General features: G+C 42.5%; 1 protein-coding gene across 1 annotated transcript; it reads left to right on the forward strand.

The window, feature by feature from the left end:
- The first annotated feature begins 3893 nt into the window (after positions 1-3893).
- Positions 3894-8424, forward strand: hjv (hemojuvelin BMP co-receptor). Its single transcript, XM_076078395.1, is given in 10 exon segments — positions 3894-3922; positions 3924-3945; positions 3947-3988; positions 4659-4706; positions 5028-5075; positions 5889-5895; positions 6258-6264; positions 6676-6764; positions 7170-7717; positions 7798-8424. Coding segments are annotated over 10 exon segments (1467 nt in total).
- The last annotated feature ends 8524 nt before the right edge of the window (positions 8425-16948 follow it).

A 16948-nucleotide genomic window follows, 5' to 3' on the forward strand; every position in this document is an offset into this window, starting at 1 on the left:
TTACGTTTCACGTTTTCTGTTCGATGGCGACGACGCAGAGCGAGGCGCCAACAAAAGAGGTGAAGAAGAAGAAGACTGTAAGCTATAAAATATAATAGAAAGAAACCAGAACTATAATAGAATTAATATAAATGTGGTAAAATATGTTTAAAATGGTGACATGAAGTAATTTGAAATCAATACGTTGTGATTAACTAACTATTAGTTTAATTGAAAGTCCAAACTATAAGTTAGCATGATGTCATCAATAATTCTTCTTCTTTGACACAATAAAACATGAAAGCTCTTTCACTGAAGAGAGACTCACTCACCGCTCCGCTGAGGCTTCTCTCTGTGTGTGTCGTTGTGTGGTCTCTGGTCTGTGGAGGGTCTCAGTCCTCCTGATCCTGGTTTTGGTCCTGAACCCCCCCCCCCCCCACACACACACACACACTCTAAACCCTAACAAAGGCTCTGAGATGCTCAGCGAGGCGTTGAGGGGCCCCACTTCTCTCTTAAAGGGCCGACAACTTAAAACCTGCTGGAGCCACACAAAAAAAACTTTATTTAAAATTCAGTAAAACATGAATGTACTTGAGAGCTGAGGAGGTTTTCTTCTGTGAAAGATGTTTTTAATGTGTGTCAGTGCCGCCTCCTGCTGTCGGTCCGATGGTACTGCAGCTCAGGCACAGCTGAGGCACACAGATTCATGCATAATTATTACATATTTAAGCTTTTTGACTTTATTTGAAATAAAGTTACAGATAAAATTAATCAGAAATTAAATGTATTTTATATCAAACATTCTCTCTCGTCTCTCTCTATATTTGTTATTATACTTTATTATTATTGAAGCTGATTTAGTTCATTTTGTAACAAAGACACGTTTTTATTTACCGACCTTTAACTTCAAACAGTAACTAAATTTATCAGATAAATATTAAAGTATTTTAAAGCAGAAGAAGTAAGGTACAAGTACAAGTACTTCAATGTGTAATAAGTATGAGTCAATTATGTATTAACTATAAAAAACTAAAATAAACTTTGTTCAACTGCAGGTTTTAAATAAAGTGTCAACTTCCTGGAGGTCTGAAATAAAAATAAACTGCTGTGTGTGTGTGTGTGTGTGTGTGTATATATATCTGTGTGTGTGTGTGAGCGTGTATATATAAGTGTGTGTGTGTGAGCGTGAGCGTGTATATATAAGTGTCTGTGAGTGTGCGTGTGTATATATCTGTGTGTGTGTGTGTGTATATATATAAGTGTGTGTGTGTGTATATATATCTGTGTGTGCGTGTGTGTGTGTGTGTGTATATATATATATATCTGTGTGTGTGTATATATAAGTGTCTGTGAGTGTGCGTGTGTATATATCTGTGTGTGTGTGTGTGTATATATATAAGTGTGTGTGTGTGTATATATATCTGTGTGTGCGTGTGTGTGTGTGTGTGTATATATATATATATCTGTGTGTGTGTATATATAAGTGTCTGTGAGTGTGCGTGTGTATATATCTGTGTGTGTGTGTGTGTATATATATAAGTGTGTGTGTGTGTATATATATATCTGTGTGTGCGTGTGTGTGTGTGTGTATATATATATATCTGTGTGTGTGTGTGTGTGTGTATATATATATCTGTGTGTGCGTGTGTGTGTGTGTATATATATATATCTGTGTGTGTGTGTGTGTGTATATATATAAGTGTGTGTGAGTGTGTGTGTGTGTGTATATATATATCTGTGTGTGTGTGTGTGTGTATATATATATATATCTGTGTGTGTGTATATATAAGTGTGTGTGTGTGTGTGTATATATATATCTGTGTGTGTGTGTGAGTGAGCGTGTATATATACGTGTGTGAGTGTGTGTGTGTATATAAGTGTGTGTGTGTGTGTGTGTATATATATATCTGTGTGTGCGTGTGTGTGTGTGTGTATATATATATATCTGTGTGTGTGTGTGTGTGTATATATATAAGTGTGTGTGAGTGTGTGTGTGTATATATATATCTGTGTGTGTGTGTGTGTGTATATATATATATATCTGTGTGTGTGTATATATAAGTGTGTGTGTGTGTGTGTATATATATATCTGTGTGTGTGTGTGAGTGAGCGTGTATATATACGTGTGTGAGTGTGTGTGTGTATATAAGTGTGTGCGTGTGTGTGTGTATATATATATATCTGTGTGTGTGTGTGTGTGTATATATCTGTGTGAGTGTGTGTGTGAGTGAGCGTGTATATATACGTGTGTGAGTGTGTGTGTGTATATAAGTGTGTGTGTGTGTGTGTATATATATCTGTGTGTGTGTGTGTGTGTATATATATCTGTGTGTGTGTGTGCGACACAGTTGTCGTGCAGCAGGTGCTGGTTGTTGGAGATTTATTTAGAAACGACTGAAGCTCTCAGTCAGCTGTGAAGGCACCACGGAGCGAAGACCAGAACCCAGAGTGGGACCTCAGACCTCAGACCTCAGAGTCCTCGGTGGACCCGGAGAGTCCTGCAGGTTTTTGGATGATTCCCCTAAGGAGAGACTGAGGACATGGACGGACTCTGATCCTGATCCAGCTGAAGGTGAGAGACGATTTTGTCTGTTTATGTTTTATTCCACAATTATAATATCAATGTGTCAATAATGTGTTAATAACACGTTAATAACACGTTATTAACGTGTTATTAACATATGAATAACTTGTTATTGACTCCTACAATCTCCAGTTAACAGGATGAATGAAAAGTCGTTTTAATCAGGAGTCTCTCATGAAAAACACTGTCCTGGTGCATTGTGGGAGATGTAGGCTCCAGAGATTTGGACCAAAAGTCCAGATAACTTCTTTAAATATCTTTAAGGTTTTAACATCAGCTGAGAGATTAGATCGTCCTGTTTGTTATAATTATTATTATTTATACACTATTATATCAGGCCTCTCATATTGTTTATGTATAAAGAATATTATTTACACACCGTTATATGAGGACAGGAAGACAACATAAAAACCTGGAAATATTCATAAAAACATAAAGAACTGAAGTCAGTTTTATTTATATTGTATTTAACATTCAGCGGTGCAGTTCACTGGATTTGAACAGACGTGTTATTGATAGATGAAGTAGAGTTCAATAGAAACACTGAAGAACAACAGGGGAGGCGTCACTTCTCCTGAAATACACAAGACTTTATCTGTTATTATGAATATTAAGTGTGTGTGTGGCTGTAACTGTGGGGGGCAACTGGGGTTTAAATTTAGATTTCACTCACACACACACACATACTCACACACACGCACTCTTTAAGCCCCTCCCACCTGTCACAGAGGACTAAAGGTCAGCTGACTGCAGAAACACGCTGTCATTCATTCATCCTTAAAGGAACAGTTCAACATTTTATCCTCAGACATTCAGATTCATGCCTGTACAGCAACCAGTTAGCTTAGCTTAGCATAAACACTGAAAACTGTTAGCTTAGCATCAAGACTGCAAAACGGAGGGAAACCATTAGCTTAGTTTAGCATAAAGACTGGAAGCTGTTAGCTTAGCTTAGTTTAGCGTCAAGACTGGAAGCAGAAAGGTAACCGTTGACTTAGCGTAGCATACATTATGGAAACAGCTAGCTTAGCTTAGCCATCTAGGTGCCTCCACTACTGCACCTCACTTCTTTGACCTCCATTGATGCTTCTCACCTCACTAATGTGAGACTAATCAAATTACCTCGAAGTAAACAACACAAAGATAACATGAAGGTCTCGGGCCCCTGAACATGAAGGTCTCGGGCCCCTGAAGGCCCCGCCCCCTCCCGTCACCTGGCTGATATTTCAGCCAGGATCAGTAAATCAGCTGTTTTGGTGACAAATTAAAAATTAAGAGAATTCATATTTTCATTTCTGTCTGTGAATCTTGACTGACGGTGTAACCAATGAATGAGGAGCGCCACTGTAAGCCCCGCCCCCTTGCCTGCTGCTGTTTGCTCTTCAGAAAGAAAACAGACGAGACAAACAGACGAGAGTCCAAGTTACAACACGAGTCGACTGATTACAACTGTTTCTGGAGTTTGTGGTTCAGACTTCATGTTTTTATGTTTGTTGTTGAGGATCAACGGCGGCTCTGCAGGTAGGCCTCCGATCACCTGATCCTCTTCATCCTCTTCATCAATACCAACTAGTTCTATTGATTAGAGGAAATACCAACAGACCACAAACCAACTGGACGTTTATATCTTTATTTTTCTGTGAATTGATCATCAGTTTCAGCTCAGATTACTGAAACATCTGGACACAGTCTGATCTCTGTTGGACGGTAAATACAGTGAAACATGTCGGATGATGATGATGGTGATGATGTCATTCACTGTGGATCAATACGTGATGAAGAATAGAGACGAGTTAATGTCTGATAATCAGCTGATGAACACAGAGAGATAAACAGGAAGCTGAGCTCCAGAATATAAACTAACCTCTCAGAGCATCATCATCATCATCGTCATCATCTACTGACTGACTGAGAGAAACTACAGCACTGTGTAGCATAACGGTACTAATACCACACTATGTTACAGTAACAGTGTGTTAAATGTGACATCATCACCTGTCTGTCTCTCAGGGTCCATGTGATAGTGACATCATCACCTGTCTGTCTCTCAGAGTCCATCTGATAGTGACATCATCACCTGTCTGTCTCTCAGAGTCCATGTGATAGTGACATCATCACCTGTCTGTCTCTCAGGGTCCAGGTAAGAGTAACATCATCACCTGTCTGTCTCTCAGAGTCCATGTGATAGTGACATCATCACCTGTCTGTCTCTCAGAGTCCATGTGATAGTGACATCATCACCTGTCTGTCTCTCAGGGTCCAGGTGAGAGTGACATCATCACCTGTCTGTCTCTCAGGGTCCAGGTGAGAGTGACATCATCACCTGTCTGTCTCTCAGAGTCCAGGTGATAGTGACATCATCACCTGTCTGTCTCTCAGGGTCCAGGTGATAGTGACATCATCACCTGTCTGTCTCTCAGGGTCCAGGTGATAGTGACATCATCACCTGTCTGTCTCTCAGGGTCCAGGTGAGAGTGACATCGTCACCTGTCTGTCTCTCAGGGTCCAGGTGAGAGTGACATCGTCACCTGTCTGTCTCTCAGAGTCCAGGTGATAGTGACATCATCACCTGTCTGTCTCTCAGGGTCCAGGTGATAGTGACATCATCACCTGTCTGTCTCTCAGGGTCCAGGTGATAGTGACATCATCACCTGTCTGTCTCTCAGGGTCCAGGTGATAGTGACATCATCACCTGTCTGTCTCTCAGAGTCCAGAAGATAGTGACATCATCACCTGTCTGTCTCTCAGGGTCCAGGTGATAGTGACATCATCACCTGTCTGTCTCTCAGGGTCCAGGTGAGAGTGACATCATCACCTGTCTGTCTCTCAGAGTCCAGGTGATAGTGACATCATCACCTGTCTGTCTCTCAGGGTCCAGGTGAGAGTGACATCATCACCTGTCTGTCTCTCAGGGTCCAGGTGATAGTGACATCATCACCTGTCTGTCTCTCAGGGTCCAGGTGATAGTGACATCATCACCTGTCTGTCTCTCAGGGTCCAGGTGATAGTGACATCATCACCTGTCTGTCTCTCAGAGTCCAGGTGATAGTGACATCATCACCTGTCTGTCTCTCAGGGTCCAGGTGATAGTGACATCATCACCTGTCTGTCTCTCAGGGTCCAGGTGATAGTGACATCATCACCTGTCTGTCTCTCAGAGTCCAGGTGATAGTGACATCATCACCTGTCTGTCTCTCAGGGTCCAGGTGAGAGTGACATCATCACCTGTCTGTCTCTCAGGGTCCAGGTGATAGTGACATCATCACCTGTCTGTCTCTCAGGGTCCATGTGATAGTGACATCATCACCTGTCTGTCTCTCAGGGTCCAGGTAAGAGTAACATCATCACCTGTCTGTCTCTCAGAGTCCATGTGATAGTGACATCATCACCTGTCTGTCTCTCAGAGTCCAGGTGATAGTGACATCATCACCTGTCTGTCTCTCAGGGTCCAGGTGATAGTGACATCATCACCTGTCTGTCTCTCAGGGTCCAGGTGATAGTGACATCATCACCTGTCTGTCTCTCAGGGTCCAGGTGATAGTGACATCATCACCTGTCTGTCTCTCAGAGTCCAGGTGATAGTGACATCATCACCTGTCTGTCTCTCAGGGTCCAGGTGATAGTGACATCATCACCTGTCTGTCTCTCAGGGTCCATGTGATAGTGACATCATCACCTGTCTGTCTCTCAGGGTCCAGGTAAGAGTAACATCATCACCTGTCTGTCTCTCAGAGTCCATGTGATAGTGACATCATCACCTGTCTGTCTCTCAGAGTCCAGGTGATAGTGACATCATCACCTGTCTGTCTCTCAGGGTCCAGGTGATAGTGACATCATCACCTGTCTGTCTCTCAGGGTCCAGGTGATAGTGACATCATCACCTGTCTGTCTCTCAGGGTCCAGGTGATAGTGACATCATCACCTGTCTGTCTCTCAGAGTCCAGGTGATAGTGACATCATCACCTGTCTGTCTCTCAGGGTCCATGTGATAGTGACATCATCACCTGTCTGTCTCTCAGGGTCCAGGTGATAGTGACATCATCACCTGTCTGTCTCTCAGGGTCCAGGTGATAGTGACATCATCACCTGTCTGTCTGCTCTGGTGTCTCTCTGCTGATGGAGCCTCGGGCCACGGTGTTACCATGGAAACACTGCATCCACCTGACTCTGCTCCTGGTCCAGCTGAGTTCACCTGAAGGTAAAATGTGATGCTATCATGTTAGCATTGCGTGGCTAAAGGCTAACTTCTGTCTCATAGCCTTTCTTTGAACTCACAGAAACACTGGATCCTACATGTCCAGAGTTTCATCAGCGCATCGTTATCCTTTAATCTGCTGCTAATGTTCTCCATTCATCCATTTGTGGGGAGTGAAAACAAAGATTAGAAAACACTGAAAAATATGGCCGTTATAATTTGTGTCACTCCAACAACCAGCTAACAGATTATTGACAAATAAAATCATCAGAAACTTGACATTTAAAGAGTTCGTCACTACAGATGCTTAAATAAAATAATTTTAACACACGAGATCCAAAATGTACTGTGATGACATCACTGTGACGTCATCAGGGGTGACGACGTTTGAACATTTCCTTTCTTCAGTGGAAACTTCCTGTCGGATCCTGAGGTGTAACTCTGACTTTGTGGCTGCGACGTTGGACCTTGGGAGCAGCGCCGGAGGAGGAGCAGCAGGAGGAGGAGGTGGAGCAGCAGGAGGAGGAGGCGGAGCAGGAGGAGGAGGAGGAGGTTACTGCAGTGCCCTGCGCTCCTACGCCATGTGCACCAGGCGGATGGCGCGGGCGTGTCGCGGCGACCTGGCGTACCACTCGGCGGTTCAGGGCATCGAGGACCTGCTGATCCAGCACCGATGCCCGCGGGCCGGACCCACCGCCCAGCCGCGGCCCCCGCCTCAGGGCACGCTGTCGGGGGACGCCTGCCTCTACGAGAGGAGCCTCCTCACCAGAGAGGGCCGGGCGCCCGAGTACCTGCACTGCGGTGTGTTCGGAGACCCGCACGTCCGGACCTTCAACAACGACTTCCAGACATGTGCGGTGCGGGGGGCGTGGCCTCTCATAGACAACGAGTACCTGTACGTGCAGGCCACCAGCGCGCCGGCGAGAGGGGGGACGCACGCCACTGCGCTCACCAAGGTGAGTCACGCAGTGATGTCAGAGGTGAAGTTGTGTTTGATTATTATCAGACTATGAAACCAAGACTCGTCTCTCCTCAGATCACCATCATCTTTAAGAACTGGCGTCAGTGCATCGATCAGCAGCTGTACCAGGCAGAGCTCGACAACGTCCCCGCCGCGTTTGCCGATGGCTCGGTGTCGAGCGGCGAGCGGCGAGGTCACCGCAGCCTGACGGTCCGGACTCAGAGCCCCGGGCGACACGCAGAGATCCGAGCGGCTCACATCGGCACTCTGCTGGTGGTGCGTCAGAGCGGACGTTCGCTCGGCCTATCGGTCCTCTCGCCGCGCGGCGTGGTGGAGGCCTTCGGGCCCGAGCAGGACCTGCAGCTGTGCGTGTGGGGATGCCCCGCCTCCCAGATGCTCAACACGCTCCGCCCACCGCAGCCGCCGCCGCCGGACTCGTACTCTGCCACCGGCGCTCGGGCTCACTGCGCCGCGTTGCTTCCTGCCAGAGACGTCTACTACCAGGCCTGCGTGTTCGACCTGATCACCAGCGGAGACCTGAACTCCAGTGCGGCGGCTGTCAGCGCGCTACAGGACGCTAGAAACATGATCTCTGACGCGCAGAGAGTTCACCTGCAGCCAGTCGCCGCTGCCGAGCAACACCGAGCACCACTGCTGCTGCTGCTCGGCATGCTGGGAGCTCTGACCACGGACCTCTGTTGAACTGGACGATGACGTCACTCTAACACAGCGTGTGTCATGTGACTGCAGCAGGTCCAACATGGCCGGTTTAGAGACTTTAACCCTGGGCCTGGACCTGATCCTGGATCAGAGCTGCTGAAGCTCTTTTGTATCAGATGAAAAGATGTAAACTGATAATAAAAGTCTGAATGTTAAAGAGTTTGAACCTGATCTGTTTCTGTTTTTGTTTTTTATTGTCACATCTGAAAATGTTCCGCCGGCTGAAAGCGAAGCACAAAACGTCTTTTGCTTTCCTGATAAAGTTATTGTGAGCTTCAGAGCCTTCAGAGCTGGAGGACATATATTCTCATGGTCTATATATTCACATCCTGTTCCTCTGTGTTTATCAGCAGGTAAACTGGACACGTGATGTAACACGTTCAAGTTCAACACACGTGTTTAAAGTTAGAACTGTTGCAGATACTCTCATAGACAACGAGTACCTGTACGTGCAGGCCACCAGCGCGCCGGCGAGAGGGGGGACGGGACGCACGACACTGCGCTCACCAAGGTGAATCACGCAGTGATGTCAGAGGTGAAGTTGTGTTTGATTATTATCAGACTATGAAACCAAGACTCGTCTCTCCTCAGATCACCATCATCTTTAAGAACTGGCGTCATAAATATCAGCTGTCATTAGTCACCTCCGTCACCAGGAAATATACCGAGCCAGGAGCTACAGGTGAATCATGACCTCCGTCTGACAGGAGCAGGAAGTGGGGGTGGTGGTGGGGGTGGTAGGGTTATACTTCCGACACATGGGGGTGCATGACACATGAGTCATGGCCTGAACTTCATTCATCCAGAGGGGAAAATACAGTTACTATTAACTCACTGACATGGGAAGAGATCGTCATCACATTCACTGTTCAACCCTCTACTTGGAGACGACACGGCTAATAGCTAGCTAGTATTGTTGTTAAACATACTATACAATTGTATATACTGTTTGTTATTGTCGTAGAATCTTGCTAGCATAACGTTAGCTTTATGCTAGTGTTGCGCTAATTAAGATTTAGTAAGAGTATTGATATTGATTTGGAGATGACGACATGGCTAAAAGCTAGCTAGACTTCTTGTTTAACAAGCTGTCAAATTATATTTACTGTTTGTTACTGACTTCTTGAATCTTGCAAGCATAACATTAGCTTTTCCATAGATAAACTAAAGGTTTCTATAGGCGGAAAAGACTAGAAATATCTAACTTCGCCAAGTCGTATCTAAGGTCCGTGCTATTTACTGGGGCACTGAACAACAATAACATTGCATCAGAACATCATGCGATGCTTATGATTGTTCCAGGTATTAGGAACAAAAAACTAACCACATATATTTAGTTGTGAAACACATTAATTATAAATGAAAGTTCTTAAGTGACCATGGAAGAAGCAGGATAATGCCCTTTAAGGCAGTGGTCTCCAACATTTTTTGCACCACGGACCGGTTTCATGTAAGACAATATTTTCACGGACCGGCATTCAAGGTGTGGTGGAAAAACACGACGAAATAAAATGATACGATCGGCATGAAAACAAATATAAAATGCGTAAATAAATACAACTCACAATAACGCTGAATCAGTGGAGCCCTGAGCTTGTTTCTCTGCAACGAGGCTGATGAAATTGCGAGAGAATCCGGTCATTTTTCAAAATAAAACTTCTTTCAGACTCTGATAATCAATAAAACGGAAATAATATAATATTTATTCTTTCTGTGCGGCCAGGTACCAAATGATCCACGGCCCGGTACCGGTCCGCGGCCCGGCGTTTGGGGGTGTCTTTTATGTTCATATGTCTCAATATGTCTTATTATGTTCATGATATGTCTCAATATGTCATGATATGTCTCATTATGTCATGATATGTCTCATTATGTCATGATATGTCTCATTATGTTCATATGTCTCATTATGTTCATGATATGTCTCATTCAGTGGTGTATAAAGTACCCAAAAGCCATACTTGAGTAAAAGTAAAGATACCTTACTGGAAAATGAATCCATCCATCCATCCATCCATTTTCCTCTGCTTATCCGGGGTCGGGTCATGGTGGCAACAGGCCAAGCAGGCTGACCCAGACCTCCCTCTCACCGGCAACATGTTCCAGCTCATTCTGGGGGATCCTGAGGCGTTCCCAGGCCAGCTGGGAGATGTAATCCCTCCAGCGTGTTCTGGGTCTTCCCCGGGGTCTCTTCCCAGTTGGACGTGCCTGGAAAACCTCCAGTGGGAGGCGTCCAGGAGGCATCCTAATTAGATGCCCGAACCACCTCAGCTGACTCCTTTCGACGCGAAGGAGTAGCGGCTCGACTCCATCCACTCCGTCCCCACCTGGAGGGAGCAATCCACCGGTTTCCGGCAGAGAACCATGGCCTCAGATTTGGAGGTGCTAACTCTCATCCCCTCATCCACTTCACACTCGGCTGCAAACCGCCCCAGTGAATGCTGGAGGTCATGATCCGAGGAGGCTAACAGGACCACATCATCTGCAAACAACAGAGAGGCGATCCCGAGATCCCCGAACCTGACGTTCTCCGCCCCCAGGCTGCGCCTAGATATCCTGTCCGTGAAAGTCACGAACAGGACCGGTGACAAAGGGCAGCCCTGGCGGAGGCCAACACCCACCGGGAACATGTCTGACTTATTGCCAAGAATGCGGACACAGCTCCTACTGCAGTCGTACAGAGACCGGATCGCCCGTTGCAACGGGTCCGGCACCCCATACTCCCGCAGCACCCCCCACAAGAACCCCCGAGGGACCCGGTCGAAATCCTTCTCCAAGGCCACAAAGCACATGTAGACTGGTTGGGCAAACTCCCAGAACCCCTCCAGTAGTCTTGCGAGGGTAAAGAGCTGGTCCACCATTCCACGGCCGGGACGGAATCCGCACTGCTCCTCTTGAATCTGAGGTTCGACAAATGGTCAGAGCCTCCTTTCCAGCACCCTGGCATAAGCCTTCCCCGGGAGGCTGAGTAGTGTGATACCCCCGGTGGTGGTCCCCCCTTTTTGAAGATGGGAACCACCACCCCGGTCTGCCAGTCCATGGGCACTGATCCCGACCCCCATGCGACATTGTCAGCCAGGACAGCCCAACCATGTCCAGCGCTTTCAGCATCTCAGGGCGGATCTCATCCACCCCCGGTGCCTTGCCATCAAGGAGCTTTTTAACTACCTCAGCGGCCTCTGCCAGGGATATGGGTGAGCCTCCCCCTAGATCTTCAGGCGCTGCCTCCTCTGCAGAGGACATGTTGGTCGGGTTTAGGAGTTCCTCAAAGTGCTCTTTCCACCGCCCGACGATGTCCCCCGTCCGGGTCAGCAGTCCCCCCCCCCCTGCTGAGAACAGCCTGGGGTAAGCCCTGCTTTCCCTTCCTGAGCCGTCGGATGGTTTGCCAGAACCTCCTTGAGGCCAACCGAAAGTTCTTCTCCATGGCCTCCCCGAACTCCTCCCATGCCCGAGTTTTAGCATTCACGACCACCGCAGCTACAGCCCTTCTGGTGCCGGTACCTGTCAGCTGACTCCAAATGACTCCAGTAAAAGTAAAAGTCACCTATTAAAATACTACTTGAGTAAAAGTCTTAAAGTATCTGATATTTATTGTACTTAAGTATCAAAAGTAATTTTCTGATATTAAATGTACTTAAGTATTGAAAGTAAAAGTACAAGTAAATGCTGTTAATAAAAAAGCAAAGCGTCAGAATTTTGAGAATTATGAAGTTTATTCTTTTAAGTGCTGTGGCACCGTGACCAAGGACATGGAGCTGTGTTGAACATAATTGGTTTGGCTGTGATCCATCCAGGAGCAACAATGTTCAACATAACATATTGTACATAAGTATACTTTTGCATCTACTATGAACTTATCATCATAACTCTCCGAAAAGCAATATGACACTATGAAGGAGTTGTAACAGTGCGTTTATAAGTATGCTCATTCCGACTAGAGGATGTAGAGGGCAAATGCATAATATTGTGTTCAGCAAAAAATATCCACTTGATGCATCAGGTCAGTGTTGTGAGAAAGGACACCTGCCTTGTGAACTCCAATGGGCCTGATTTGAACACAAAGGTTTTGCTCAAGCTGAATCTGCAATTGGGCGACTGCTACCATCATAACTCCATCTGATCATCCACAAAATGACTCAAATATCAAAACATGATCAATACTAAAGCAGCACCGAAAGTAACAACCCAGTCATTACTTGAAACTGAAAAATGTCCTGTTCATCTTCAAAAGAAGTTGGTTTTCAAAATTGCGAGAATTCAGTCTCGCTCTTCTTGGGCTGTAGACTAGTCCTGCGATGCTAAACAGCCTTTCACAGGCCGCTGAGGCAGGTAGAGGTGTGTTCAGCTTCACAGACAGCTTGCGCACAGCTGGGAAGGATTCCCCTAATGCTAACCCTAATGCTAACACTAATGCTAACCCTAATGCTAACCCTAATGCTGCGCTCTCGCGGCTCCTGTCAATCCTATGGTGTGGTGGCTAGCTAACGTTAAGTTAGCTAACGTTAGCCAACTAGTGCTGCAATGATTATAGCTAAGATGACTCAAATCAACAAAATCTCACAACTGTCAACACTTCCTCAGCTCACTAACTCGCTAGCGATCCACGGGTGTTGGTCTTCGTCACCACCGTAGATTGTTTCGGGAGTAGCAGGTGCTTCCATTTCTGCTTCCATCATGAAATCAGTCATCGTAGAGTGGAATTATACTCATGTAGGATTGCTAGCTAGCATCCTGGGCATCACTGGGAATCAAAACACCGCGGCTTTGAGAGCACTTGTTTGCAATTGCGCATTAACGTGATTAACCAATGATTTAACTTGTAAGCTAGGACCACTGATTCGCCAAACCTGCTTGCTTGCAGTCTCTGTTCCACCACAGTCCCCGACGTTGGTCTCATGATTCATTTTTTTTTCTAAAGATAGATTTGATTTTGTAGCGAGTAACGAAGGTTTCAGGGGAAATGTATCGGAGTCAAAGTATCAGTTTTCTTTGCAAAATGTAGTGAAGTAAAAGTAAAAGTCAACAGAAATATAAATAGTAAAGTAAATCAAAAAAAAAACGACTTAAGTACAGTAACGAAGTATTTCTACTTCGTTACTATACACCACTGGTCTCATGTCATGATACGTCTCATTATATCATGATACGTCTCATTATATCATGATACGTCTCATTATATCATGATACGTCTCATTATATCATGATACACCTCATTATATCATGATATGTCTCATTATGTTCATATGTCTCATTATGTCATGATATGTCTCATTATGTTCATTATATGTCTCATTATGTCATGATATTTCTCATGTTTATGATATGTCTCATTATGTCATGATATGTCTCATTATGTTCGTGATATGTCTCATTATGTCATGTGTCTCATTATGTTCATGATATGTCTCATTATGTTCATGATATTTCTCATTATGTTCATATGTCTCATTATGTCATGATATGTCTTATTATGTTCATTATATGTCTCATTATGTCATGATATTTCTCATGTTTATGATATGTCTCATTATGTCATGATATGTCTCATTATGTTCGTGATATGTCTCATTATGTCATGTGTCTCATTATGTTCATGATATGTCTCATTATGTTCATGATATGTCTCATTATGTTCATATGTCTCATTATGTCATGATGTGTCTCATTATGTTCATGATATGTCTCATTATGTTCATATGTCTCATTATGTTCATGATATGTCTCATTGTGTTCATGATATGTCTCATTATGTTCATGATATGTCTCATTATGTCATGATGTGTCTCATTATGTTCGTGATATGTCTCATTATGTCATGTGTCTCATTATGTTCATGATATGTCTCATTATGTTCATATGTCTCATTATGTCATATGTCTCATTATGTTCATATGTCTCATTATGTCATGATATGTCTCATTATGTTCATTATCTGTCTCATTATGTCATGATATTTCTCATGTTTATGATATGTCTCATTATGTCATGATATGTCTCATTATGTTCGTGATATGTCTCATTATGTCATGTGTCTCATTATGTTCATGATATGTCTCATTATGTCATGATATGTCTCATTATGTTCGTGATATGTCTCATTATGTCATGTGTCTCATTATGTTCATGATATGTCTCATTATGTTCATGATATGTCTCATTATGTTCATATGTCTCATTATGTCATGATGTGTCTCATTATGTTCATGATATGTCTCATTATGTTCATATGTCTCATTATGTTCATGATATGTCTCATTGTGTTCATGATATGTCTCATTATGTTCATGATATGTCTCATTATGTTCATATGTCTCATTATGTTCATGATATGTCTCATTATGTCATGATGTGTCTCATTATGTTCATGATATGTCTCATTATGTTTATATGTCTCATTATGTTCATGATATGTCTCATTATGTTCATATGTCTCATTATGTTCATGATATGTCTCATTATGTTCATGATATGTCTCATTATGTCATGATGTGTCTCATTATGTTCATGATATGTCTCATTATGTTCATATGTCTCATTATGTTCATGATATGTCTCATTGTGTTCATGATATGTCTCATTATGTTCATGATATGTCTCATTATGTTCATGATATGTCTCATGGTTTTCATGATATGTCTCATTATGTCATGATATGTCTCATTATGTTCATGATATGTCTCATTATGTTCATATGTCTCATTATGTTCATGATATGTCTCATTATGTTCATGATATGTCTCATTATGTCATGATATGTCTCATTATGTTCATATGTCTCATTATGTCATATGTCTCATTATGTTCATATGTCTCATTATGTCATGATATGTCTCATTATGTTCATTATATGTCTCATTATGTCATGATATTTCTCATGTTTATGATATGTCTCATTATGTCATGATATGTCTCATTATGTTCGTGATATGTCTCATTATGTCATGTGTCTCATTATGTTCATGATATGTCTCATTATGTTCATGATATGTCTCATTATGTTCATATGTCTCATTATGTCATGATGTGTCTCATTATGTTCATGATATGTCTCATTATGTTCATATGTCTCATTATGTTCATGATATGTCTCATTATGTTCATGATATGTCTCATTATGTTCATGATATGTCTCATTATGTTCATGTCTCATTATGTTCATGATATGTCTCATTATGTTCATGATATGTCTCATTATGTTCATATGTCATTATGTTCATGATATGTCTCATTATGTTCATATGTCTCATTATGTTCATGATATGTCTCATTATGTTCATGATATGTCTCATTATTTCATGATGTGTCTCATTATGTTCATGATATGTCTCATTATGTTCATATGTCTCATTATGTTCATGATATGTCTCATTGTGTTCATAATATGTCTCATTATGTTCATGATATGTCTCATTATGTTCATGATATGTCTCATTGTTTTCATGATATGTCTCATTATGTCATGATGTGTCTCATTATGTTCGTGATATGTCTCATTATGTCATGTGTCTCATTATGTTCATATGTCTCATTATGTTCATATGTCTCATTATGTCATGATATGTCTCATTATGTTCATATGTCTCATTATGTCATGATATGTCTCATTATGTTCGTGATATGTCTCATTATGTCATGTGTCTCATTATGTTCATGATATGTCTCATTATGTTCATATGTCTCATTATGTCATGATGTGTCTCATTATGTTCATGATATGTCTCATTATGTTCATATGTCTCATTATGTTCATGATATGTCTCATTGTGTTCATGATATGTCTCATTATGTTCATGATATGTCTCATTATGTTCATATGTCTCATTATGTTCATGATATGTCTCATTATGTCATGATGTGTCTCATTATGTTCATGATATGTCTCATTATGTTCACATGTCTCATTATGTTCATGATATGTCTAATTATGTTCATATGTCTCATTATGTTCATGATATGTCTCATTATGTCATGATGTGTCTCATTATGTTCATGATATGTCTCATTATGTTCATATGTCTCATTATGTTCATGATATGTCTCATTGTGTTCATGATATGTCTCATTATGTTCATGATATGTCTCATGGTTTTCATGATATGTCTCATTATGTCATGATATGTCTCATTATGTTCATGATATGTCTCATTATGTTCATATGTCTCATTATGTTCATGATATGTCTCATTATGTCCATGATATGTCTCATTATGTCATGATATGTCTCATGTTCATATGTCTCATTATGTCATGATATGTCTCATTATGTTCATATGTCTCATTATATCATGATATGTCTCATTATGTTCGTGATATGTCTCATTATGTCATGTGTCTCATTATGTTCATGATATGTCTCATTATGTTCATGATATGTCTCATTATGTTCATATGTCTCATTATGTCATGATGTGTCTCATTATGTTCATGATATGTCTCATTATGTTCATGATATGTCTCATTTTGTTCATGTCTCATTATGTTCATGATATGTCTCATTATGTCATGA

This window comes from Anarhichas minor, unplaced genomic scaffold (genome assembly GCF_050575085.1).
Source record: "Anarhichas minor isolate MPS153535 unplaced genomic scaffold, ASM5057508v1 ptg000066l, whole genome shotgun sequence".
Lineage (NCBI taxonomy): Eukaryota > Metazoa > Chordata > Actinopteri > Perciformes > Anarhichadidae > Anarhichas > Anarhichas minor.